At 52.3% G+C, this 26,617-nt stretch overlaps 2 protein-coding genes across 4 annotated transcripts; both read right to left on the bottom strand.

Moving 5' to 3' along the window:
* Positions 1–124: 124 nt before the first annotated feature.
* Positions 125–9,176, bottom strand: AP2M1 (adaptor related protein complex 2 subunit mu 1). 3 transcript variants are annotated; one of them, XM_047874561.1, is made up of 12 exons: positions 9,058–9,176; positions 6,930–7,046; positions 4,797–5,062; positions 4,015–4,097; positions 3,608–3,613; positions 3,273–3,408; positions 3,042–3,183; positions 2,449–2,568; positions 2,211–2,346; positions 2,013–2,110; positions 1,389–1,500; positions 125–736 (listed from the first exon to the last, which is right to left on the bottom strand). In XM_047874561.1, the coding sequence occupies exons 2-12, from the start codon at positions 7,001–7,003 to the stop codon at positions 602–604; spliced, it is 1,308 nt and encodes a 435-aa protein (XP_047730517.1). In that variant the 5' UTR covers positions 7,004–7,046; positions 9,058–9,176; the 3' UTR covers positions 125–601. The 3 variants fall into 3 exon arrangements, with proteins under 3 accessions (XP_047730517.1, XP_047730518.1, XP_047730520.1); XM_047874562.1 differs by lacking the exon at positions 9,058–9,176 and adding an exon at positions 7,445–7,473; XM_047874564.1 differs by lacking the exon at positions 3,608–3,613.
* A 1,705-nt stretch (positions 9,177–10,881) lies between these two features.
* Positions 10,882–26,617, bottom strand: DVL3 (dishevelled segment polarity protein 3). The gene is made up of 16 exons (XM_047875784.1): positions 26,178–26,617; positions 20,846–20,915; positions 20,211–20,332; positions 19,980–20,089; positions 19,676–19,811; positions 19,401–19,494; positions 19,117–19,186; positions 18,358–18,497; positions 18,098–18,174; positions 17,915–17,982; positions 17,610–17,759; positions 16,917–17,048; positions 16,564–16,731; positions 13,360–13,575; positions 12,851–13,261; positions 10,882–11,995 (listed from the first exon to the last, which is right to left on the bottom strand). The coding sequence occupies exons 1-16, from the start codon at positions 26,336–26,338 to the stop codon at positions 11,964–11,966; spliced, it is 2,157 nt and encodes a 718-aa protein (XP_047731740.1). The 5' UTR covers positions 26,339–26,617; the 3' UTR covers positions 10,882–11,963.

Here is a 26,617-nt window from a genome sequence, read left to right as displayed (position 1 = left end):
GAACCTTAAGAGAGCTCAATATAAAATTCTACTCAACTCACAGTATGCGGTGTTAAGATTTGGGAAGAGCAATCCCATCAGTTCCCCTCCCCGTGTAGCTCCGGCACCACCAACACTTAGCATCTCCGCTCTACAGAGTTTATTGGGTTTATAACTGGACAAAGTCACACGTGTACAAAATGAAGCTCACACTATCCCAAAGCAGAGTAGGGACTGAGGGCTGGGAATCCATTACTGGCCTTTGGGGGAGCTCCGAGGTGAGGGGCAGCCAACCCTCCCACTCCAGAGAGATGTGGCCACAGGGGAGGGGAGGAGAGGGAGCCCACCTGGCTTTGGTCACAGAACACAGAGCCTGGCATTGGGCCAGGGCACACAGATGGATGGTGGAGTAGGAGCCCCAGAAACCACCCTGCCCAGGGAGCCCAGGGACTGCTCCACCAGTCCCGCTCACGATGTGGTTGGTCCAGACCTAGACTCAGGGGCTGGTGCAAAGGGAAGGCAGCAAAGCAGGAGGGAGGAGACGCTGACGTGTGGTGGCCCGGGGGCACCCAGACCTGTGGAAGAAGGTGGGTGGGGAGGCAGGCTAGCTGCTACTAGGCAGCTAGCAGCGGGTCTCATAAATGCCACTGCGGCCAATGTAGCGCACCCATTTGATGACATCATGGTCGCTGTAGTTCAGCTTCGGTTCAAACACCTTCAAGTAACGCACCTTGAGGCCAGAGGGGGCGAATGGCACCTGGGCAAGGGATAGCTCCAGTTAGGAATTTGGTCTTCCTCTCACAGCTGCTCTCCTCTGGGAAGTTCTGTAGCTCTGCCCTACTTCATCTCTCTCTACTACAGGTGTTTGAATGATTGGAGTCCTGAAAGAAGCTAGGGGAAGCTTAAGAAGTATCTTAAAAGGTTACTAAAGAAGAAAGCATATCCAAGTGTAACTAACAATCACTTGGGTTGGAAATCAGGCCCTGCCTGTGGTAACTCGAATCAATTCCTTTAATCAGCAGGAGGCAGCAACCAAAGACCCACGCTCAATATTATGGGCTTAAAAAATAAGGTGGAGAAAATTATATGTCTAACATGTGCAAAGCAATGCCAGCCCAGTCCCCTGTGTGTAAATAAACTTTGGGTCTTATCTGGTAGTCAATCTAAATTTTTCCAAAAAACTGTTTTATGACAAACTTTACAAGTCACAGATTTTTTTTGTCAGTGTGAATAGTAATTTCTAGTAAGAGGCCTGAAGGGGGAGGAAATGGGTCTTTGAATTATAAAAGTCACTTTCCCCTCTCTGGGTCTCATCTGCAGGTCACAAGGTGCAGAAGGTGACCTGGACGATCCTAAGATCTTTATTAGCATACCCTCTGCAGTGGCTCTAGGGCCCCCCCTTGCCATACCTCAAAGTTCATGGAAATGGGAGGTCGAGCCCATTTCTTCTTGTCATTGGTGGGCAGAAGCTCAATCTCTGCGCTGATCTGTGATTCCTTCATGCCTGCCATACGCTTGATCCTAGGAACAGAGGGGCAATGAGCAGCAAGTGCCCCTGATAGCTTGGAGGAGTTTCAAGGTGGACGGTGCCCTTTCTGGAGGGGTGGGGGGAACGGAACAGAGGAACTTGTGGGAAGTGCTAGGACAGGAAATGTGGTAAGGGCCCTGGCAATCACTTGCTATGGAATCTTGGGTCTGCTATTCCTTTAGCACTGTGGGCTGCAATTTCAGCCTAAATACACAAGCATGCTATCCCTTGCTATTTCACAGAGATGTTACAAGGGCAAATAGGGAAATGTTGAGGCATTTTGATAACTAAATGCACGCATGCACCCAAGTGCAGGCATGTGCATACTCACACAGAGGTATATGGATGACAGCAAAAGCAGAGGCTCCTGGAGAAGCAGACAGGCACCCCCCATCCTTGCAACACACACACACACCACACTCACACTCAAGAGGATGAAGGTAAGACTTAAGGGAGTACACCAAAGCATCTTAAGCCCTGCAGTGACCTTGTGAAGGAGACTCACTTCCACACGATGGCGTTCTCGCTGGCCTTGTATTTGGCCTTCCCCTTCATGCAGATCACCTGTACCCCGCTTGTGTTCAGTGGGGTTGGGATCCTCACCTAGAAGTGATATACCTGTCAGAGAGCTCTGTCAAGCCCCGACATCAGCTGCCATTATCTGGAGACAGTGTTTCCTCCTCCCCAAGTCCCTTGTTCTCACCTCAATCTTCTGAGCCAGTAATGAGGGCTTGAAATTGGACTTGATAACCACCTTGACCTCCAGCTTGGTGCGTCCCACTTCCCGCACTAGCGGGATCACCCGGAAAGGAAGGATGATGTCCTTGGTGGTGCGATACCTTTAGGGGTGGGGAGTAAGGTTGGCACAGCAGAGCCTGTCCTCCTCCCTCTCCCCACTCTCTGCCAGCAGCATTCCCTGCCTCCTCACACCCCAATGGTACCTCATGAGCTCAAACTCTCCATCTGGTGGGATGAAGCTAATGCTGCGTTCAGAGTCAAACTTGCTGAGTCGCACACACTGGTGGAAGGTACAGTCATCGATGGCAATTGATTGCTTCCCACTGTGAGCAGGGGCAGAAGGTCTCTTCGTTGGTACAGGAGAGTGGCAAGAGAGAGTTGGGCTGGGAATCTATCCCACCCCCAAAGGCTGCCACATCCTGAGTGAAGCTTGCACTACAGACTGTGGAAAGCTACCAGAATATAGCTTTTTGACTCAGGGGTCCCTGCTGCCAATTTAGGGATGAGTGGGAGCTTTGCAAATTCACCGTTTCTGGAGAACTCCACTGCTTGGGACCCAGAGGTTTTAGGCACACTGGCCAGAAGCCATCATTATGTTATAGAAAAATCTTAGTCCTGGGGAATCAAACAAAGGGGACTACTCTTTAAGTACGATGAGTACAATCCCCTCATCTCTCTTAAGCACAGATGTCAAGAGCTTGGAAAAATGTTATCTAGAAAGGAACCTGTGATTCACCAGACCCTGCTCAGCCCTTCGAGGTCCACCCTCTCCCACCAGCAACCCTGCCCCAGGCACCTTTTACTTGTTTCATCAGCTGTGCCTTTGCCCTGTTTCTCAATAACAATCTTGTCATTCATCCCAAACTTGCACTCGGGCATGCCACTCAGGTAGCTCTTCATCACCACCCGGCCTGACACATGGGCACTCAGCACCTGCCCTGGTGATAGATAAATGGGAACATCTGAGTCAGGATGAGGATCCTGCCCTGGTCCTGCCCCTCCAGCTTCATCTCGAGAGGGCTCTCACCCTGTGGGGACATGAGAAGGTTCACACTCTCTAGCACATCCAAGAAGAGCTCATTCCGGCGATACTTGATGCCCTCCCGCCGCCAGCCAATCTGCCCGGTCACCTGGCTGGTGATCTGGGACTGCTCTTCTTTTGTCTACGCGGGGAACAGAGACAACATAATGACTTCATTCCTCTCTACCTTCAATCATCCTGTTTCTATCCCCACTCTACCCTCATTCCCCCTGCCTTCTGGTCCCCACCCTGTAACTCATCTTCCCCATAAGCTCCATGCTGCAGGGCCTGAAGAAAACTGGAACAAAGCTGTAAAGATGGAAGCTAAGGGAACAGCTTACCTGATGCTGGAGGCCAAAGGGCCAATGTGATGCCCACAGGAAGCAGTAGGGGAGCACAGACGGGAAGAGGCAGGCAGAAAAGAAGGAGAAGGCAGCTATAAGGCCTGGATCCTAGAGGAGGGCCCACACTCTCTCCTCCTGAGGAACACCAGGCCTCCAGAGCAGCCCACACCCTCCCTTCCCTCAGTGCAGAAGGAAACTGCTTGAACTATATTCCCAGAAACAGAGATGCTGAGTTGGCTGCTCCTGGGGTGGAGGGCCACACACAGCAAAACAGGCCTGCAATCATGGCAGAGGGCTCAGGCCAGCACTTCCTGTCAGAGGTGGTGCTTGAGTCAGCCGGGACAGAGCTCAGGGGGCTTAAGGAGGATGGGCCCCACCCTGGCTGTGGCTGTACAACTGAGTACCTGGCTCTTGATACCCTGCTGAGTGATGAAGGTTTTCAGTGCTCCTGTCTCTGAATTCTGTGGATAGCCAAAGTCCAGGATCTCTGCAAAAGGAAGGGATCCATCAGCCCCTGGAAAAAGCTGAAGGTTTCTTTAGTCTAATCCCTCCCCTGGCCTGGACATAGCTGGCCAGGACAGCTCCAGAAGAGTGTGGGATCATCTACAGCACTGTCCTCTTGCTTTGCAGCATTTACTCCGGGATTTGTGCTTCATAAGAAAACATAATTAAATGTCAGTTTTTTTCACAGAGAAAATCAGCAGAAGACTCTTATGGCCAGTGAATGAGAGATCAGGAAGTGCTGAGTCCTTAGAAAACAGACAGACATTGGGAAGGTGGAAAGACTCTGTTCCCTTAAATCATACCCTACAGAGGAAGAGAGATAATGTAACCCTAGAAGCTGGTAGTAGCTCACCCTCCTCCAGGCTCTGAGGCAGCTACTGAGATAGAAAGCTGGAAGGACAGTCAGGGAACTAAGACCCAAACCACAAAGGTGAAAGGGAAATGTGCTTAACTGCAGGAGGCCCAGCTACCAAGCCCCACAGTTAGGTTCTTATCCCCCTGAAAGATGTTTTGGTCCTCTGCCCCCTCTCCCACCTCTACTTGCTGGCCTTCAGGGCTCAAAAGACCAAATAGTCAGAAAAGTTCAGAAGGCACTGGAGGGAACCTCACACCTGCTCCTACCTCCAGGCCAGGCCCCATCAGGTTCAGCCCCACCCTAGGCCCACCGCCCTGCCAGCCTCACCATCCAGTAGCTCATATATGAGCACAAAATTGTTCTTGATGTTCTCCTCGCTGATCTTGCCAAAGTAGGCAGCCATTACGTCACACATCTTATAGAGGAATTCGAAGACCATGGCAGCATTGACATTCTGCTTGGTGACAGCTGCCAACCAGATGTTGGACCGCTTAACATGGAAGAAACTGGTGCGAGCGATGTTGGTGACAGGGCTGCGCACCTGCTGCCGGGCGTGGATAACATTGACCCGAAAGGCATCCACTGCATTCCTCCTGAGGGAAAAGGGTACACAGGGGCTGCTCAGCGCCCAGGCAAACCTCACTCCACAGGGATCAACCACAGCTGCTAACAACTCCCCCCTCTCTACCCCCCCCCCCTTCACTGCTTAAGTCTGGCATGTACTCTGAAGCCAACTGCCTAAACCACTGGGGCAGTTCCCTGTGACTCCCAGCGGAGGCACAAGGGTAGGGTCAGAGCTGGGCTAGTGTCTGAGGAAGAGAGGGAAGTCAAGTGGCAATGACAGGAGGATAGATGTAGAGTTAATAAAGTGAGATCCATCAGGCTTAAGGAGGTATGCTCCTAACTCCCAAGCTTGGCCCCAATTTCCCAGCTGCAACCTCTCTAGCTTCTCAGTAAGCTCCAGGCCCAAATGAAAGAGAGACTCTGCTTCTTTCCCAGTCTTCCCACTTGTGATTCCACCGGTCAGACAAAGTCAGCATGACTTCAGAGAAGGCTCTGATCTACCGAGGAGAAAGGACCGAGGGGCCATGGAGCTGGGCCATTCATTCCTGTCCAGGATCCAATTCCAGGGCATGTTTGGGGAATGAAAACAGATGAAGAAAACAATGATGGGGGGCAGGGCCCCCCACCCACCTGTGCCTGGGCGGCAGCTTGATAGGCTGCTTACCTATTGCTACGGCAGCCAATGAGATGGGATGAGAGAAATGACGCCAGCAAGAAAAGGAGAGTGACAGCAACGAGAGAGAGGATTAGACACACAACACACTGGGGGTGGGCAGCACACACCATGAGGTGGAAGCAGACAAGCAACAGGCAAGGGGGGGAGAGCATAGCAAGGCATGCAAGACAGTATGTGCCCTAGCTTAAGCAGGTCCATCCACGGCAGGAGGGGGGTGCCTATGGGTACAGCCAGCCAGGTTCAGGCAAGCCAGGCATCGCCACAACTCTAGCTCATGCCCCACCACCAGTCAGTGGACAAACAGCCACAAAGGCCAGGCCAGCCCACTAGCCAGGGAGCTGGGAGGCAAGGAGCTAAGGCGCTGCAACAGGCCCATTCTGTAACTCTCTATCCTAAGCTCTTAGAGGAAGAAAAACAGGGCAGCGGGAACCAGAGAAGCCTAATCTCATTAGAGTTGCTGAGGCTAGGACAAGTGCCCTCACTCAGGAAAGAACAGTGGCGTGCAGGGTGAGGCAGAATGAGAAGGCAGGCTGCGCTTCCTCGTTAAGGTCTGAGGGACCCAGAACAAGAAGCTATTCCACATCTACTCTGATAGGCCAGAAAGGGCCACATGGCCTCCCTGCCTTTCCCTCAGTGACCCAGAGAGTGCTCCAGGCTTGCTCACAACCTCTCTTCCAGGGGTAGCCCAGAGGAACTGAAAATGGCTGAGTCAGCAGCCTGCCTCCTCCTGAGAAAGGGAGTGGGAGAGGATTTGGCAGCCTGGAGAGGCTTTCAAGAGAATCCAGTGAAGGCTCTCAACAAGAGAATGGCTTTTGAGAGCAAGACTTAGATGGCCTAGTACCTCTAGCCTGGCCACTAACTCCATCCCCTGGAGAAATATCTCCCTCCTCCTCAAAGGAGAAATCAATCTGCCAGGGCAAAAGTACTCATCTCGAGCAACTAGGTCTGTCACTAAGGAAAGGAGAAGGCAGGAAGGGCAAAAGTTCCTAAGACTGCAGGGGCCACACTATTCCACAGGTCCTGCCTATCAGGCAGTAACTGGCTATCAGGCCAATACCACCAGACCTAATGGGAACCAGGTTGTATTAGCTGAGCTTCTAGGATGCAGCAAGGGAAGGGGGTGGCCCAAGTCAAGTCTCTGGTAGCAACAGACCTGGTCCTGCATGCTGGGGAGGAAGGATAAGGGGTGGGGGCACAGCTGGCTCAGCCAGGGGACTCACCCGATGTCATCTCGGTAGACCCGGGAGATTAGCACCTCCCCCTTGTGATTATAGATGAATAAGCCTCCTATCATGGCGGCAGCTCAGTCTCCAAGGCCCATCGCTCTGAGAACAGACCTAGGACAGGCGGAGGCAGGGTCAGGGAAGGCCTCAGAACCTCTGCCAACATCCCCAGTTGGGGCTGTGCAGGTCACTGGCTCGGCTTTTTTTCCTGACTCAACCCTCCAGAAGTGACCCTGCAGTCCTCCCAGGCATGCCCCTCCCCTTAGCCAGGCTCCAGTTCCTGTTTATCTCACACTGGAAAGGAGAAAGAAATGGAGAAGGACTTGGGCCCAGGATTCTAAGGCCATTTTGACCCTCCCTTTTCTGGGGCTGAGCCCAGAAAGCAGCCCCCTCCCCCTCTTCACAGTGCTGAACTCAGCAAGGATCCTTTTTGGCCCCTTCCTGTGCAGACTGTAGCCGGTGAGTCACCGTGAAGGCCTGCCTGCGGCTGCAGGAATGGCGGTAGGAATTACCTCCACTTGGTTCAGGCCTGGGGCCCTCAGGCACAGCTTTAGGAAGACCGGGTCTCTCAGGCTCCACTACCCTTCTGAGAAGGCAGTAGGGCCTGACCTGTGGCTCTCTAATTCACAGAAATCTAAACATTCCAGGAAAGGGTGTGCAGGGTGTGGGGAGGAGAGAAAGGGAGGCCTTAGGCCCTGACACAGACCCAGGAGTGTGGTTCCAACCAATCCCAGGCGGTCAGATAAGCAGGCAAAAGAGCAGAGAGAAAGGCCCCAGCCCTGGCAGACTACACTTTAATGACCCAAGCTGCTTATTAGTTATTTTTAACTATCTCCCTTTTAAAAAGGGAGGCTCCCTCTCAGCTCCCAAATGCAATAAAAATAAGGGGGTGGGAATATAGGTTCATAAAACAATGAGATCGATCTGGCTGAAATTCTATGATTCCAGACCCCATGACATAACTGATTTCTGGCCTGAGTACCTATAAGCAAGGGGCAGAATATATGAATTATCCAAATTATTTGGGTCAAACTAATTTAGACTGTTTGCAAGGAGAAAAAGGGTTAATTTAGTTCTAGCTTTCCTGAATTAGCTCTGGTATTAATTTTCACAGGGTGGAGGGAGTTTAGCAGAGTTTTCTAGACTGGAAAATAAAGCGGATTACTGCGGCCACCAGGGTCTCCCAAACTCAGTGAGAGGTCTCTCAAGGTGGTGGTGGACACATTCCATCCCTCAGTCCAAAGAGGCTGGGAGAAGAAATGCAAAATGGAGTTTAGAGCCCTGGGCAAAGACGCAAGTTCACACAGTGGTAGGGACCTCAGAGCACCAGGGCAGCCCAGGTGGGGCCCAGGACAGGAATGGAATAATGAGTTAAGGGGAAAGACTGGCAGAAACAGCCAGGCAGTCTACTCAGGTGAGCCTGGAGCAGCAAAAGGGATGGTGGGGGCATCTGGGGGAAGAAGTTTCCAGTGTGGCAAAGGTCAAGGCTCTGAAGAAGAAAAACAGCAGTGAGAGACTGACAGTAGTGAATAAAGGAAAGCTGGGGCGACAGAACCTGCTTTGGAGTTCAAGTGCAGAGGCATGACGGGCTGATGGGTTTTTCGCCCTGGGGAGGAAGACATCGCGGAAAAAAATATGGCTCCACGGGGGTGCGGGGGCTGTCACAGGTCTGAGAAAAAAGAGCCGCGGGGTGTCACTCAACTGGGGGGAGGGGGTGCCGCAGGGTGGGAGACTTGTCACAGTCCCAGAAGAAGCCCACAAGGGGGTGTCACAGTCCTAGGAGATGGGGGAATTGTCCTTGCGTTGAGAGGAGGCGCCAAGGGGCAGGGAGGTTGTCACGATCCCGGGGAGGGGGTGGCCGCGCGGAGTCCCCGCTCTGGAAGGATTCCAGTAAGTATCCCTCTCAAGGGAGGCTCCGGACGGGTCAGGTGGAGGGCGCCGCTCCCAGCCTGTCCTGCAACCGCGCCCCAGGCGCCCCCGCCCAGCCGTCAGCTCCCTCCCGATCTGAAGGCTGAGGCCACTCCCGGGTGTGGGCAGCTTTCCGCGTAGCGTAGTGCAGGGAAGGGCAAAGCTGGGCAGCGGGGTTAGGCATCCTCCTTTACCCTTGGCCAGATCCCCAGCTCACCTGGTGTCCGCGGCCCCCTTCTCAGCCTGCCCAGCCACTCTCCAGATCCCAAGATGTCCGCCCGCCCCCTGCTCGCCTGCCCGCTGCCTCGGCTTTCACTGCAGTGCCCCGGCCCCGCCCCAACCACAGTTGCGCTTGCGCGTCGGAAGACCGTGCCGACTACAAATCCCGTCAAACCTCTCCTCCTTTTTGCTTACAATTTTAAGCTTCCTAGGTTTAACAAAACTACAACGACCGACTGCCTCCGGCGGGGTAGGAGTGCCTTGGGGAGGGATAGGAGAGGCCTTATTCAGCCCTACACGAAATACACATCCCATCATACGCTGCTCCACTCCCTTCATTTTCCCCACTGAGCATTCTGGGAATTGTAGTCTGGAATCCCTCCTGTTCCTAGTTCAGTGTTTATGGAGAGCCTCTGAGGATTAATGCCATTTGTTGAAGCCCATCTGTTAAGCCTCAGATTGCTGTAGGCCTTTTCTGTCTCCGGAGTCCGAGGACTGGCTGTGTTCAATTCACACACACACACACACACACACACACACACACACACACACACACGACTTGGCGGAAGTATTTGTCTGAATTCACTGCTTTCTAACACCACCTCTGATTCTCCCAAGATTCTTTCATCAAATATTTGTACTAGACTCGAGCCTTTTCCCAGGGATCAAGACCCAAGGAAAAGGGTAGGGAGCGAGGAGGCAAATACTTGTAAGAAACTAGCCAAAGCTTTTCAAGAATGTTTGTTCTATCCTAGCTATGCACACCTATGTGACCCCTCAAGGCCAGGACCTGTGTGCTTTCTAGTGACCGACATATATGTTGCTTAAAAAAACGTTGGCAAGTTTAATTGGACATGGAATTTGAAATGTCCTCTCTGAAGAGTTAATCCTCACATCCAAGCTGAGAAGAAGAGACAGAGCCAACCCTCAAACATGAAAGGCCTTCTTGGCTTTCGCAGGACCTAAATAAAATCTGTTAGCTCTTCTCAACAGGGAGAGATACCCTGCTGCCTTCCCTGTAGCTGAGCCTATTATGGGAAGAAGGGCAAAAAAGGGCAAACCTGGTTGAAAACCCTATTATCCCTAGCATTGTCCTGCTAGAAGTCAGGATGTGGCAGGATGAAGATCTAGCCTCCCTCAAACCGTGGTCACAGTCTGAACCTCTTAAATGATCAAATATGGGCATTTCTAACTCTTGAACCAGCACTCAAGGCTTCACTGCTACCTTTCCAAAAGCTCTATCTTCAAAACATGCCCTACCAATTTAGAGTAAATAATAATAATAATAATAATAATAATAATAATAATAGCTACCATTTATTGAGCACCTATTCTACTATGTGCCAGGCACTGTGCTAGGCACTTTTCGTACAATATCTAATTTAAATCCTCACAACAACCCTGTGAGGTAGGTATTATTATCGTCATTTTACATGAGGGAATTGAGGCTCAGAGAGATTAAATAACTCTCTTATCATGAAACCAAAAAGTAGTAGAGCTGGGATTCAAACCCAGAGCAATCTGACTCCAAATCCCATGCTCCTGTGAATTAGAGTAGAGGCAGAGGGGAAAGGAAGGACCATATTCAAGAAAGATTGCTGGGGTGTAATGGATATGATATGCTGACTAGAAAGATAGGGGCAAGAATTTAAGCCCACAACTGTTCCTAGCTGGTTAGCCTACATACAGTGTGATGAAGATAACCAGGATTGGAATTCAGGAGGAACACACTTGATGGGGGAATGAGTTGAGTCCATATGGATATGTCCATGGTGATGTCCAGTGGGTGATGATACAGATCCAAAATTTGGAGGGAAGTTGGGGCTGAAGATACATGTTTTAGAATCACCAGCATATCAATGGCAATTGAGGACATCAGTATAGGTGACACCATTTGGCGAGTAAATATAGAGGAAAGAGAAGTGAACCAAAGAACACAAGGAGCACCAACATTGAAGGCATGAGCAATACTGGAGGAATTCTCAAGGGAGTTGAACATGGCAGAGTCAGAAAAGTTAAAGAAGTATAGGAGGCAGCCCTATAGTGGTGGCTACAGAAAGCCGTGGCCTGGGCTCCTGGAAGGCAGGCAAGACTGAGTCACACTTCCAGCACAGCCCTTATGCACCAAAAACTCCAGAAGTATTTGTTAAAATGTCCCTACCCTGGTTTGCCCCAAAGCCTGGAGCTTAAGACTTAGTTGTACTCTTGACACCTCAGTCCTAAAAGTATGGAAGCTTAGGTGAGCCAGGAGAATTTATAGAAGAGGCTTAAAGAGATCATGATTTGTTTAAACTGTAGAATAAGGTAAAAAATAAAACCCGGCATTTTAGAGGTCCCAGAAGACCCCCTGCCCAACCTTTCTCTGGGGTATCATGGTTATTGTGAAATAAGGGTGTTGGGGTAGGAAGTGGGGTGAGAACAGCCTGTCAGTTGTTTACGGAGTCCTCTGCTGAGCCTGACCTGAGATCCAGCTTATGGGCTTTATCCAGGTAGGAAGATGATGGGGACATGTGTGGATGGTTTGGGGAGAGGGAAGTCAGGGGACCAGCCCCACAACTTCGGAGAGAAGGTCCAGCCCTCTGAGCAGGGACCAGCCCTGAGGTTTAAGTGAACTTGCATAGACACGTGTATGTGTATGTGTTTGTGTATGTATATGTGCGTGTGAGAGAGGAGAGGGCGAGAGAGAGAGTGAGAGAGTGAGAAAGGGAGAGTGGGATGGGCACTCTGTGGAAAGGGGAACAGTCTCTCATACATGGGTGAGAGGCTGGAACCCTCCAACAAAGCCTAGTGACTCAACATGTTGAAGTGTGGGTTTGGGGGCTGAACATCCTTGGGAAGCCCTGAGGGGCTGCTGAAGCAGGGTTCCTGGTCTCCTCGGAGGCTGGGCCTCCCCTTGATGGGGGCTCACAGAAAGTCAAACAGCCCGAAATTCTTGGCTGCTCCAGGCCCAGGAAAAATTGAGGGAAGAAAAAAGAAAGAAAAGAAATGTTTCAGGCCCAGAGGTGAGATAAGCCTGCTGGTTAGTAGGGTTAGGGGTCGGAAGGAACCAGCACACAGGGCAGGCATGGGGGTGTGGATGTAGGGGTAGAACAGATATGCTTCCTGAAAGCCACTAGCAGCTCAGGCAACTAAGGAGGTCCTTTGGGCCTCTAGTGAAGGCCAGCACAGGCAGGGATCGTGTGGATGGTTATTATAAATGACTATAGCTCTAGGGTGCAGGACTGGGGCAGCGATGGGGGTGGGGTGGGCAGTTAGGAAGAGGAATAAATGGAGCAAATATTTTTTGGTGTCAGTATTGCGGGGGAAAAGTCAAGAGATTGGCACACATGCTTGAGGAGATGCAGTTAATAGAGGGCTGATGTAGCTGACTGAACAGTGCAAGGTTGCTGCGGGGGGAAAAGGCGGGGAGAAGGGGGTGAGCAGGGCCTCAAGGGCACCACTGGGGTAACTCCTGAAGTGTTTGTGGGGAATAAGGAGCAGCACCAGCAAGTCAGGTCCCAGTGACACGAAGGATCCTGGCAAGTCCTAGGCAGCAGTTAGTCGAGCAGAGGGACAAGCTGGGGCTGATGGCAGGTTAGGGGCCGCAGTGGCGATCGGTGGGTGCACCCCGCCCTCGCTGCGCCCAGCGAGCAGTTAGCGCGCCTGAATTTAGTTCAATTTATTTCCCTTTCAGGTACCAGACAAAGTAAAAAAGACGGACGGATGGAGAGAGGGACGCAACCGCCCAGGGGTGGGAGTGGGATGGACGTGGGGGAGGGGTCCTGTTCACATCACATCCACAAAGAACTCACTGGGGTTTCCCATGGCCATGCGGAAGGACTGTCTGCTGGCTGTCAGTTCGGGGGGCACGGAGGCCAGGTCGCGACCCGGAGGGGCTCCTGGGGGCCCCATGGCCGCGGGCGGAGGGGGCATCATCAGCATGGGGGGACCGTAGAGAGGGGGCACGCCAGGGGGGCCGTAGCTCGGGTGCGTGTGGTGACTGCGCAGGCTGCTGGCCATTGAGTGGTGGCTGCGGTGGCTATGCTCGCTGGCGGCAGGACCTGAGCGCTCGCTGGGCGCCCGCTCCCGCGGCCCCCGCAGGCTACTGCGGGTTGTGTGGTCCGACTCGCTGCCGCTGCCGCCAGACTTTGAGTCCCCCGCCTTCGGGTCCTTCTCCTTCCGTCGGTCACTGCCGCTACGGTTGGAGCCACTGCTCCGGCTGCCTGTAGGGGACAGGCAGGGACAGGATGGGGGATGCTCAGATCTTGCAGAAGCTTGGGGCTCATCTGTGCACCCCCCACCCCCAAGCCCCCTGCCTTACCTTCACTGTGCTGACTGCTGGCGCTGCCCCCACCATAGCTGTACCCCAGCTCTGGGAAGCCTGGGTGAGGGTTGTAGGGGTGCGGGGGCGGCGGGTACTGGTAAGGGAAAGCCATGGGCCAAGGGGCTGCCCCTGGGTGTGGCAAAGGGGCCAGCGTGTCCTGGTCAGAGGCGCCGCTGGAGCCATCGTGATCATGGAGGGACAGGTTGGCCATGTCTGCAGAGGGGAGGGGAGGGCCAGATGAGCTGGGTCATGCCCCTAGGTCAGGAGAGAAAGGTCCCCCAGTCTAGGTAGGGTGGGTACATTTGCGATGACACCAACAGCAGTGGTAGTTTGTCCCCCAAATGAGAGGAGGCATAGGTCAGAGATCTCTCACTTCTTCACACCCCCTCTGCCACCCACCTAGATGGTGGAGAGGGACACCCTATGGACACAGCCCCAAGGAAAACCCTCCTCAGGAGGGCCCTGAGTCACCACTTCAGATGCTCAGTGCCAAATCCTTACGCTCAACTCCCAGTCTCAGGGAGGCCCCCTTCCAAGCGTTTGACAGTTTCTCCTCCTTCCTTAGTGGGCCACAAGGAGCATAACTTTTAATTGGTAATTTTCTCCTTTGTTCCCTTAGATGGTAAAGGTAGGGGAATGTGGGAAGCTGAAATACCAGACAGGTATTGCATACCTGCGATTCATTAGGCACAATACAAAGCACTTCACCTCATGCAAATGTTATCACATTTTTTCCAGATGAGGAAAGTGAAGTCCAGGGAGGTTAAATGACTGGCCTGAGGTCAATCCAAATTGTAGCCAGAGCAGAAGCTAAGAGTTGCTTCCTTTCTTCTTACCTTTCCAGATGAGTCATTAGTAAGGAGTAGGGAACAGTTTGGGGAAATTTAGGTGAAATTTTGCCCTCTCCTTTCACCTAGGACTAAAAAAAAGTACCCATTATAGGCCAGAAAGAACATAGGCCTTTCGGATTCTCCCTATACAAAAGCCCTTGGCCCAGATAAATTTTCTGGTGCTGCTGGAGAAGGTGGGAAGGGCTCAGAAAGAGAACACCTTAGGTGCCTCCTCTGTGCCCTCGATTCCCAGGGAGGCCTCATTCTTCACAGCACTCATCTCAATGTGTTAATGTGACCTGGTCAGGAGAGGGGGATCTGAGGGGGCTGAGGCAGTCTGTGGAGTCTACCAGCTAAGCCATCGACCTGTTAAGGCCTGCAGCTAGCACGGGGTTGGGGGTGGGGGTTGGTGAGAAGCAAGGGCCTGCCTTGGCTCATGCCCCAAGAGCTGGTGACTATTTCAGCCTCCAGGTTGTTGTCCTGAGGGGAGTTAACTGTGGACTCCTGGGGCTGGCTACCCAGGTCACCAACTCTTTCCTTTGAGTCTGCTACATTCCCAGCTGAGGAGACCTTGGCCAGTGAGAAGAAAAAGACCTCTGTTAGCATATCCCTGAACTGGGCCTCTGGGGGCCTTGGCCTATGGGTAGAAAGAAGACCCAGGAGGCCCAGGGATAGAACAACATCTCTTGAGCAAAAACCACAGCTGTCTTGAGAAGGTTTAGGTGTCCCTAGATGTTTGGGGCTAGGCCTCACTTCTGCTAATGATGGTAATAATAACCATATAGAATTGAGTCTAAGAAGCCATTAATTTTAAGGTGTACCCCAACTTTAGAGATATTGCAATGTGAAAAAAATGTTCACCTTAGAATCAATTAAATATATGAAAAATGGAGAACTTTTTTTAAGAGCACTTACAGTGGGACAAACATGGTGCTAAAAGCATTATACACATTGTCTTAACCTCAAAACAGCTCTAAAATAGGTTCTACTATTACCTCCAAATTACAGATCAAGGAATTGAGACAATGAGAGGCAGTGTCACTTACTCATGTCTACATAGTCAGGGCGGAGTTAGGATTTGAACTCAGAGCTATCCAACTCTAAAACCCTATGCATCCACCACAGACTTGTGCTCTGCAGCAACAGCCTTTCTAATCCTAGAACCTAATCTGAAGCATTTTAAAAGTTGGCTTTTGGGGGCACCTGGGTGTCTCAGTCAGTTAAACATCTGACTCTCGGCTTCAGCTCAGGTCATGATCTTGCAGTTTGTGGGTTTGAGCCCCACATCGGGCTCCGCGCTGATAGTGCAGAGCCTGCTTGGGATTTTCTCTCTCCCTCTCTCTCTGCCCTTCCCCAACTTGTTCTCTCTCACTCTCTCCCAAAAGAAATAAATAAACTTAAAAAAAACAAAAATAAAAAACAACACACAAAGGTTAGCTTTTGGACTCCAGCCAGCAAGCACCCTTGGCTGACAAAAGGCTCCCTGAGGCAGAGGTGGCTGCTGGGAATGCTCCAAGTCCTGAAATGTCCTGTTTTGAGAACTCCCCTTCCTTCCCAAGGTATGTCTATGTGCTCAGGAGGAGAAGTGGGGGGGGGGGGGGTTCCCTGAGACCTCTCCTCCTTAAAAACCCTCACTGGCTTTGCACTCTCTCAGGATCAAGTCCAAACTGCTCAATGCAGCTTGCAGAGTCCTCTACAAGCTGGCCCTGACAGCTTTTCCAGTTTTGTCCCAAGGTCCAGCCTAGCCTCAAGGGTATGAAGAGGCTGGGGATGTGGGGCCTCAGGGCAGCCCTAGGTCTTGCCCTGGTGGAACCTGCTTGATGCTTAGAGGCTGATCGGGGGCCAACAGGAGGATCTGCGTTTGACTTTGCTAAGACAATGTTTCTGCAATACCACACACCTAGGTAGCCCCAGATGGTGGTAAAAATGAGGACTCTGGAGCCAGAAAGACCTGGATCCCCAAGGCCTAACTCTGCTTCTGGCTGTGAGAATGGGTGGACTATCTAACATCTCTAAGTCTTGGTTTCCTCAGCTAAAATAGGGATAGTGATCCACCTCACCCAAGGGTGAGGAGGTGGAGGTTGTGAGGACTGAGAGTGATATGCTGCTTAGAAACAACCAGCATGGTGCCAGAAACACATCAGGCACTTAGAAAATGCCAGCCCCAAGAGGGGATGCAGAGAAGGTGAAAAGGCCTGACTTGGCTCTGCTTCTACTAGAGAGGGAGGCCTGTGTCAGGCCTTGAGTTGGGCCCCCAGCTCAGCTGCCTGCTCACGCTTTGTGTGGGTTCCCTGGAGTCTGCTGCCACATCCCTGGGCACCTCCCCACTCCCAGCCAGGAGACAGAGCAAGGAGGTGGGGGAGGCACATACTGCCACAGAGGTCACCGAAGATGTAGTAGCACTGCTCAGAGAAGGTGATCTTGTTGACAGTGTGGCGGATGAAGCCGGCTTTCAGCAGGTTGCTGGCATATTTGCGGGCCTCTCGCCGGTCAGTGAAGCCTTCCACGTTGTGGTACAGCCAGTCCACCACATCTGAGCCTGGAGGCAAGGCAGCCACTTGATGGGGAGGCCCACCTGACTTGGGCTCATCTGACCTCACAAGAGCCATGAGGCTGGGGCTGGTTCTAGCTCAAAGGAGTGGCCCGAGGGCCACTTTAGCCCCCAGCCTGCCCTGCACCATCACTCCCCACCCCAGCCTTCATCCCACCATGGGGCCCTCTCACCGATGAAAGCGTTGGGGATGGTAATCTTGAGCCACATGCGGTCACGGACCTCCAGCCCAGATTCAGGGGAGGCCATGGCTTTTACGATGGCGGCCATGTCACTGTGGATGGATAGGTGGAAGTCGTCTAGGCCTACGGGTGGGAGGCAGAATGGTGAGGCAGAAAGGGGTTATAGAGTTAGGTAGAGAAGAATTTGCATCGCAGCTCTACCAATGTTGGGCACATTACTGATTTCTAGGACACTCAGTTTCCTCTGTAAAAATAGGGACTTTAATATCTATTTCGAAGAGTATATCTGAAGAGAGAAATAATATAAATGAAGATGCTTAGCATAGAATATGTGTATTATAATGAAAACAGCAGTCATTTATTGAGTGCTTACTTCATGCCACATATTGTGATTGAGGCTTCACTTATATTCTCTCATTAAACCCCCAGGAACCTGGTAGACTATGTATCATTAGTCCTGTTTTACTAGAGGAAACAGGCTCACTGGATGCTCAATACAGGTCCAGAAGCAAACACTGTTTAGTGAGGGTTAAGTGTCCACTGAAGGAAGCTGCAGTGTGAGGTAGCTAGGATGAACTCCCAGCTCCCTCTCACTTTTAAGCAAGAGTTTCCATGTCAGCCTTCATCAGTCCCTCCCACCTTGCCCCGTCTGGCTGGGCCTAGGGGGCAGGGCTGGACACTCACGTTCTGTATCAGGGATGGAGCTGGTGATGGAAGAGCTGGTGGAGGTGATGGTGCTCAGGGAGGGGCTCATGCCATAGGCAGGGAAGGTGCCGGTCATGGCTGCAGTGTGGGAGACCCAGGCGGCAGGGTCAATGGGCCGGATGGGCTCGCCTGCAGGGAGGATGAGAGGTCAGGGGCCGCCTACCCTGTCCACTGCCAGGCCCAACAGGGTAGGTATGAGGGCTCAAGGCAACACAGAAGGAAGGAGAGACAGGGCTCATGTATGCCAAGCACCGGCTTTAGGGCTGAGTCCCCCATCCACTTACTCCTGGGCAGTGTGAAGCAACCACGTGGACTTGGGTCCCAGCACTTGGCTACAGTCAGGGTGATGGGCCTGAAAGCAAGGATGACCCTAGTGAGGGCAGGATGTGTGGAGGCCAGACCAACCCCCTTGCTTGAGAATCAGAAATGCCTGCCCCCTCCTTCCCAACATCCCATCCCATCCGTACCCCGGTTTGTGCACAATCTCCCGCAGTACCCGGACTGCGTCGTCATTACTCATGTTCTCAAAGTTGATCTCGTTTACCTGGGAGAGAGGGCCAGGAGTGGGATAAGCAGCTGGGTTGGGGAGGTGGGTAGGGAAGCAGAGCTTGGTGGATCAGGAGGTCTTCCCCCTACCAAGAAGTGGCCTCTAAATGAGCAGGGTACAGAGGGTAGGAATATCTCCCTTCTCCCCACCCACACCGCCACGCCGGGTGGGCAGTGGTACCTGTAACAGCATATCTCCTGGCTCGATGCGTCCATCTGCAGCCACAGCCCCACCCTTCATGATAGAGCCGATGTAGATGCCTCCATCACCACGCTCGTTGCTTTGGCCCACAATGGAGATGCCCAAAAAGTTGTACTTTTCTATAGAGAGTAATAAGACCTTAAGAGGGGAACAAGGTTCCTACCTAAATTCCAAGCCCTTTATTAGTAAAGGGTGGAAAGGGATGGGAACTAACATTCATTGAACCTGAATCAGGTCCTGTGTTCAGGATGGTCAAGAATATTTCCATTTAATCCTTGTTAGTTCTGCCACAGGGACTCTTAGTCCCATTTTACAAAACAGGCAACTGAGGTTCAGAGAGCTTCAATGACTTTTCTAAGCCGTTACGTGGCAGGATTCAAACGCAGGCTTAAATTCCAAGGTTGGGAATAACTATAGCCAGTTATTTCCTAAAGAGAGTGCCTATGACAGACATCAGAGAGCAACAAGCAACGGCTGAAAAATGGGAAGGGGGATAAGAATCAGAAATCACTTCCTCCAGGAAGCCTTCCTTGCCATTCTCTGCTTCTACAACTCTCTGTGCTGATCTCTGTCACGGCCCTGATCATGAGATACTGAAACGATCAGTTTATGTACCAGTTTATGTTTATGAGAGAGAGCTCCTCGGGGGCAGGGAATGTATCTTATGCCTCTCTGACCTCCTCAAGTTTGCCCAGTGTCTGGCATATAAATGTTCAAGAGTTGTTTCACCAGACTCACCCATGTTGAGAGTGACTGTGATGATGTTGAGTGACATGGTGGAGTCCGTGATGCTGCTGAAGGACGAGGACTGGAATAGATAGAGGCCTTGAGCAGCAGGTAGGGGTCCCAAGAACTCACTGTTCCCACCTAGCTCTTCCTCAAGGGGAGCCTTCAGTACCCCCTCCCCTCTAAGGCTCTAAGCCTGGCCCAATAGGAGGGGGTCTAAGGAAGCACACACCCTGGAAATGCCTGGACAGGGCTCGGTCTGCCCCCACCCATCCCTGGCATCTCAGGCCCCATACCCGCTCAATCCGCGAAACCTTCTGCTTCCTCCGCCGCCGCTTATGTCTTCTCATCAGGCGTGAGGCGCTGCTCTGCTCTGTGGAGCTGCTGAACCTGGGGGGCCCACAGTCGTTCCCCACCAGGCTGGCCCAGCCCTGCCCCACAAGAGGCACTGCAGGGCCCAAGTCCCCCACGCAAAGCCCACGGCCCTCCCAGGGTCCCAGCATCCTTAGGGGTCAGGGCTCTTGGAGGGGCGGTTACCTGCCCCATAGTACCAATGAAACCAAAGCCCCACCTGCTGGTGGAGTCATCCTCATCCGAATCAAAGAAGCTGGTGGTCTCTAACTCGCTGCTCATAAGGGTGGATGAGCTATCGTAACCCCCTGGCTCTCGCCGCCGCTCCCCCTTTGCAGTTCCATTTAGCCGGGTTGCTGTAGAGAATAGAGGCAGCTGGGTTCACAGTGTCAACGCAGGAGGGAAGGACAGACACAGGGAGGGGCTAGGGGCTGCACCAGGGCTAGGCATATCCAGAGCTCAGAACAGAGCTGAGGGCAGCTGAATGGAGGAGTGGAGAAGGCGTCTGTTTAGGGAAGACGCACTGTGTTCTGGGCCGTCCCTCCTGCGTGGCCGCTCACGCTGGGCTGACACCAAGGAGTCTGTCTCTGTGTCATTGTCCAAGTTCTCCTGGCTGCCTCCACCAGCATGAGGGCTGCAGGGAAGAGAAGACTTGGTGGGAGAGGGGGCAGGGCTGGGGGCTCCCTCCCCCAGCCCTGGGCTGAGCTGATGCTGCCCTTCCCCAAGGGCCCTCTCCACTCTGAGGTCACACTCACTGGAAGGATGGGGGCCGGGAGTCCCCAATGCCTCCTGTGCGTTCCATGGGTGGTGGCAGTTCCGATGGGTTGTCAGCACAGAAGGGAGCAGGCTCTGGGTGTGAGCCCTCAGCAGACACCAACTGATGGGGAAAGAATGGGTGGGTAGTAGGTACAGGGGCGCCAGGGAAATAGCAGATGGCTTCTGGAAGGGCATGCAGACTTGGGGAGAATGAAGCAGGGGACATGGAGGAAGAAGAGACAGGACTGTGCAAGGTCAGCTGAGGGAAGGAATGGACTCAGTGCTGCCAGCACTGATGGGGGGATGGGAGGCATGGGTTGTTGGAAGTGGCATGGGGGCAGGGAACAAGGGTCAGTGGTCCAAAAGAGAGGTTGGCTGGAATCTGAGGCAAAGTGCTTCAAAAGGCATATAGGAGACATTGTCCTACAATGTCCCACATTTCCCCCTACCCCCGGCCAACTAACCTTTCACCAAGGCTACATAATCTGTGGGGAGAAACAGTTCAGGTAGAAAACTCAAGGAAGATTCAGATATTGAAGCATAAAACCACCAGCTACAATCTTAGCAATGCTTTTCCTCTGTCCAGCCCACCATAGGAATATAGGAGGAGGGGGTGCTGAGGAGAGCTCCTTACCCAGGACACCACCCGGCCATTGAAGCAGGGCAGCTTGGCATTGTCGTCAGAGATTTCCTCCTTCACCACTCTGCAGGGAAAGGGTGGGGGTGTCAGAATGAGCTTTCTGGGGTGGAAATGGAAGTGTCCTCACAATCCTAACTCAGGGGGTCCTCCACCCTAACCTGGGAATCAAACCACCAGCCTAAGCCTTTCAAATGGGAGAAGTGGGGGTCACCCAAGGACAGCTCTTTAGCACCACCAGGAAGACACCAGCCCTGCCCAGGCCAGATGCTGCCCTAGAGCGTCCTCTCAGTCATCAGGTGATTGCAAATTACACCTGACAAATTGCTGTCCCCCCCTAGTGTGGCCATTCCCTAAAATCTCGAAAGGGCTTTACCTAGCCCCAACATAGCTCTTTTGGGCTAGACCTATTCTTTCCCTCTGACCCTAAACTAGGAAAAAGTACACCCTTATTTCTCTTTCCCTTCTTAGTTGGGAATCCTGACATTCTTCTGGAAGGTGTGGATGAGGAGTTTAAGGAAATTAGGAAAGAGAAGGGAAAAAGATATTTACTGAACATCCTCCACTGCCACTATGGTAATAGCAACAAACTGCTCTCATTTACTGGGCATGTATCATGGGCCAAGCACTAAGCTAAGCACTTTGCTTATTTCATTTCATTTAATACTCACTGCAATGCTGAGATAGATACAGATGGGGAAATTAAGACTTAGTAGGTTCAGAAATTCACTTACAGTCACATCACCAAGAAGAGCTGGAATTTGAATCTTGGTCAGCCTGACTCTTTAGCCTTTATTCTTACCTATTATACCATCTTATCTCTCTATAGTTAGAATGTATAATCTTCACATCACCTTCATTGTGTGGACAATATCCTCTTTTTATGAGTAAAGAAATGGAGAAACATTTAGTAACTTGTCCAGGGCCACAGAGCAGAAAGACATCAGAACTAAAATTCAACCCCAAGCTTGCCTGACTCTAAAACCCATGCTCTTCCCATGGTACTTTGCATTCTTTCCTGTAAAGTGAGAGGTGATGTGGATCTGTGGTGGGTAAGGGTTGGGGAGACAGGGATGTGGGGCATGGCAGGGGTGGGATGTGTATACAGGCATGTAGTCTGGCTTGAGGGGTGCATCAAGGCGAGAAGTCAGACTATGACTACAGTTTGGGGACCCCCAGACTGTGTCAAACACCCTAGGAGTACAGAGTTGGAAAGATGCCATCAATGGCAAGAGGAAGACATGTGCCTGGGATTGTGAGCAGAGAGGGAAGACAGCAAGGAAGGAGGCTGGGAAGCCTAGTCCTTCCTTGTTCTTGGAGCAGCTTCTGCCTAGAGCTGGGAACATGCCTGGCTCCTTGTGATGCTCACATTCTTGGACTCATAGTCAAGTTTGAAGACTGAGCCTGCCCTTCTCCCTCCCATCCAGCTCTGGCTCCTACACCATTTCCAACCCCACAAAGACCCCAAGAAAGCATCACAAGTCAGGCCGATGATGCCAGAAAGCCTAGAGACAGAACATGCTGAAAAGAAGGGACATGGAAGTAGCTCAGACTCACCAGCCAGTCTGGCCATAGGGTACCCTAAACTTGCAGCCCACAAGGGGAACTGGGACTCACAGGAAAATGGGGTATGTGGGCCAAATGGCAGAGACTATGACCTGCTCTGGAGAGGGTCTCCCTGTAGTGGGAAACTGCTGCTGAGTCCCCACCACTCACTCCCCCAGCAGGCCCCACAACACAGCTCCACACTACAGATGTTTCCTCTCTTTCTAGGGGTCACCGACAGGTCGCCAAGGCTCTGCTGACTCACAACGATCAGCTGATCTTCAGCAGCAGCCTTGGGGGACCTCAGATAAGCCTCCCCCTCACACCACGGAGATGAATGGTTCAGAGTTCCATGCCCCCCCCCCCCACACACACTCCAAGCAGAGTTGGACAAATCTGGGTTCTAATTCTGCCACTTATTAGCCCTCCTATCTCAGAGAAGTTTCTTAACTTTTCCAAGCCTTTTCTTGTCCTAGTAAGTGGGATTTGTAAACGCCTGGCATGGTCTAGGATTACAATAAAAGCGAATTACTAACCGTGTCAATTTTTAGCAGGGTCTATTCTCTCTTTCCAACTATGTGTAAATTTCTAAGGGCAGGGACCAAACAAATCTGCTCACTGTTGTCCATTCAATTAAAAAGCCTTTGCTAAGAGCCCAGCAGGTTTTAAATCCTATGCTGGCCATTGTATAAAACCTCAAGAAGCATCAGACCAGGAGCCTGCCTTGTCCTTGGAGGTTATGGCCCAATGGACAATTCACACAAGTATATGGCAAGTGGGAAGTAGTCAGAACCACAAGAGCAGCAGATGTGTTCATTGGACAGATGTCTGTTGAGTAGGTGTCTTTGGTGTCATGTCCTGGCTAGGAGCTGGGTTGGTATAAGGGTAAACAGGATAAAGTGTCATAACTTTAAAAGCTAAACCCAGAGGATGGGAAAATTTGGCCCCGGGAAGACAAGAGGAGTGTGCTCTCAGTACCAAGTGCAGAGGCAAGGCAGTGTGTGACATGGAGTGGGCAGGAACATAGTGGCCCAACTTCCCATGTTGCTCCTACCTACAGCTCAAGGCCACTCTAATATTCATCCACCATCTCCCTCAGTGGTGAAAATGTTTATTCTTCCTCCATTATCCAAGTAATTTAAGAGGGTTGGGCCTACCCTAGCTTGACAAATACTTCTGGAGACCAGATGGGAGTTGGGGAGTCCTCAGGCCTTATAAGCCAGAACCTTAGAGGCTGAGCCTGGAGAGCAGCCTTCCTCCTCTGACCCACTCTCCATCTGTCAGCAGAGGTGGCTGGCCTCTGCCCGACCCTGGTCTCATGGGGCTAGGATAAGTGGCAACCCTATCATCTCTACAGTTTGCCAAGGCTCAGCATCTCCTTTGGAGAGGATGTGTCTGTTAAACAGTGATAATAATACCTACAATTGTGTGATTAAGGTCTTAGACTTTGGAGCCAGATTCCTGATGTAAAATCAAGCTCTGCCACTTACCAGCTATGTGACCTTGGGTAAATTACTTAAGTTTTCTGTGCTCTAGTTTTTTCATGTAAAAACTGAGGATATTACTACTTATTTCATAGGGCTGTTAAGATGATTGAGTAAATAAAGATTTGAAAAGCATTTAGATCAGTGCATGTATACCAAAGTACCATAAAAAACTTTGTTAAATACATGAAATAAATATATACTTCTTAGCTACTAGTCCTGTGACAAGACAGCTCTACCACGTCTCCTGCTCATTAATCCTTCTGGGGATAAAAACAAAACCAATCTCCCCCTTTAGCTTTGTTCTCAACTCTGTTAAAACAGTCTACTATAACATTTTGCAAACGATGGTTCAAGTACCACTAATGTATGCAAGATCACTTCAGGTGTACCTGATGAATATTTAATGCAATAGTTAAGTATTTTTTTTAACATATTTTAGAAAGAAATACAAATAGAAAATCAGACCTGTGATTTCATATTACTGACTGGGTCAAGCTAAGAAGGAGTGAGTGGGCTGACAGTGGATTTAAAGAATAGTATTAAGTTAACAGTGAGCAGATGTAACTATGATTGTAGTTAGGCCTGGCTTGATAGCAGCCCGGGCGGAGTGGGAGGCAGCCCAGAGAGGTCTAGGTTTAGGAGGTGGGAGCTAAGCCCAGTGGGTTCAGGGGTGAGTTGGGAGTGGAGACACAGGCCTACCCTAGTCCCTTAAGGCAAATGACCCCAGCACACTGGACTCTAACTGATTTCCCCTATCCCATACCCTGTGGCAGCATCTTGGTCTCTTCCAGCTCTGTTTTTCTCTTACCAGACCAAAGCATCTGCCCCCTCACTCTCACCCCTTGCAGATCGATCGATCCCTCTTCAGAATCTTCCAATCAGGAGTGTCTGTCCCTGGACTAAAGCCAGACAATGATTACTACACTACAAGTACCTCACCCCAGGGTAGGAACAACAACAGAAACGGGACTGGTCAGAAGCTGCATAGCACTTCCGACTGCACAAAGCGTTCTCACACATAGGATCTCATGGGCTCATCAAACCCTGAGTTCCATGGGGAAAGGTGACAGCAAAACATGCTAGTCAGAAGAGAGAGAAGATGCTTGCTTTCCAGGGCCAGGAGGGCAGGGGTCTTGGAAGAGAAGCCAGAAATATCAACACCGGGGAAGAGAACATCTCCCCTCACTCAGCTCTGGGGCCTCAGCTCCAAAGAACAGTGCAGGCCTCAGGCTAGGGCAGGAGAGACAGCCTTTAGGCCTAGAGGGCCCCGGGAAGGCCTTCCCTACAGGCCTCCAGGCCCAGTGCCCAGTTAGTGTGGGGCAGGCAAGCCTGGGGGCCTCCCCTTCCCCCAGTCCCCTGGGAGTTATGGGGGGGGGGGGTTGTGAGGGGATGGGCCAGGCTCCCCCTCCCAGGCCAGCTGCTACAGAACCTTCCGGCTCCAACATTCCATCCCCTCTTAAAGGGAAAGTCGCTGCTTCCAAACTCAGCCTGTCCAAAGCCCTGCAGCTGGGTGGAGAAGACCCCGCCAGAGAGGGGAAGATGAAGAACACTAAAAGACTTTCTGGCCCTCCCATCCAGGCTCTGAGGCCCTTTCCAAGGTCTCCCCCTTGGCCACCATTGGCAGGAAAAAGGCCCCAGTTCTGAAGGGAAATCAGTACCTAGGCTAGTGGGGACTTCTCAGGGGTCAGGCACTTTGATTCTCTGACAACATCCCGAACACCCCACAAGGGAGGGGAGACAGCTAAATAAACATTAGGTTTGCTGACCTTAGCTTGCAGCCTTAGTCCCTGAGCCCCCCCAACTCCCCCTCCCTCTAGTTCAAAGTCCCCAGCAAAGCCCCTGGAAGCACTACTCCAAATATGGCTCTGAGTCGTGGAGCTGAAAAGATGGAGAAGAAGGCCGAGTGCCAAACATCCTAAGTCTATGCTAAAAGGTGGCTCCCATGGCAGGAGGAAGGTTAGGGACTCTGGCTCTGGAATCGGGTGGAGGGGGGTGTGTGTGTAAGTGGGCCGCTGGTCTCTGAGGAGGCTCGGAGGCTCGGAACTCCGGTTGCTCTTGGGGAGTTGGTCGTCCTCCTAAACTAGGGGGGCCTAGGTCCCCCATAAGAGGCAAAAGGAGAATCCCTAAAGAGGCTGGAACTCCAGCTGAAAGAGGCGGCCCAAATGGCCAAGTCGCCCCTAGAATCCTTAGGTAGGGCTAGAAGCCAGTGTAGCAAGGGGAGTCCAAACTGGCTGAGTGGGCCGCGAGAAGCCGGAGGGGCCCGGGTCCCCCAGAGGTGAGGCGGGGGCCATCCTCACCCGAAATCGTCGTCCATAGACTTGAAGAAGAACTTATAGCTGGGTCGCTGCAGAACGCCCTTAAAGTCCGCCAAGGTGACGCGCTCGGCGGGCAGGGGCAGCTTCACCAGGTACGGCGTCTCCTGCCCGTCCAGGTGGTAGATGATCTTGGTCTCGCCCATGGCTCCGGCCTCGGGCCCCGGGGCCCGCGCGCGGCCTGCTCCGGCGGCCGGGCCGGGCCTTTCGGGCGGCGACGGCGCTCGGCGCGGCCCAGCGGTTCAGCCTCGCTCGGCAGCCGGCCGCGGCGCCAGCTCCCTTGTTCTCCGGCCGCTCCCGGGTCCCAGCGCCGCCTGCCGCTGCCGCGGCCGCCGCTTCCGCTCCCCACTCTCCCGGCTCGGCTGGCGACTACGACTCTTCCGGTGGCCGCGGCCCTCCGGGTTCTGGGCTGCGGCTGGGCCCGC

This window comes from Prionailurus viverrinus, chromosome C2 (genome assembly GCF_022837055.1).
Source record: "Prionailurus viverrinus isolate Anna chromosome C2, UM_Priviv_1.0, whole genome shotgun sequence".
NCBI classification, from domain to species: Eukaryota; Metazoa; Chordata; class Mammalia; order Carnivora; family Felidae; genus Prionailurus; species Prionailurus viverrinus.
Note: the sequence above shows the minus strand (reverse complement) of the source record. Positions and strands in the feature narration are given on the sequence as shown.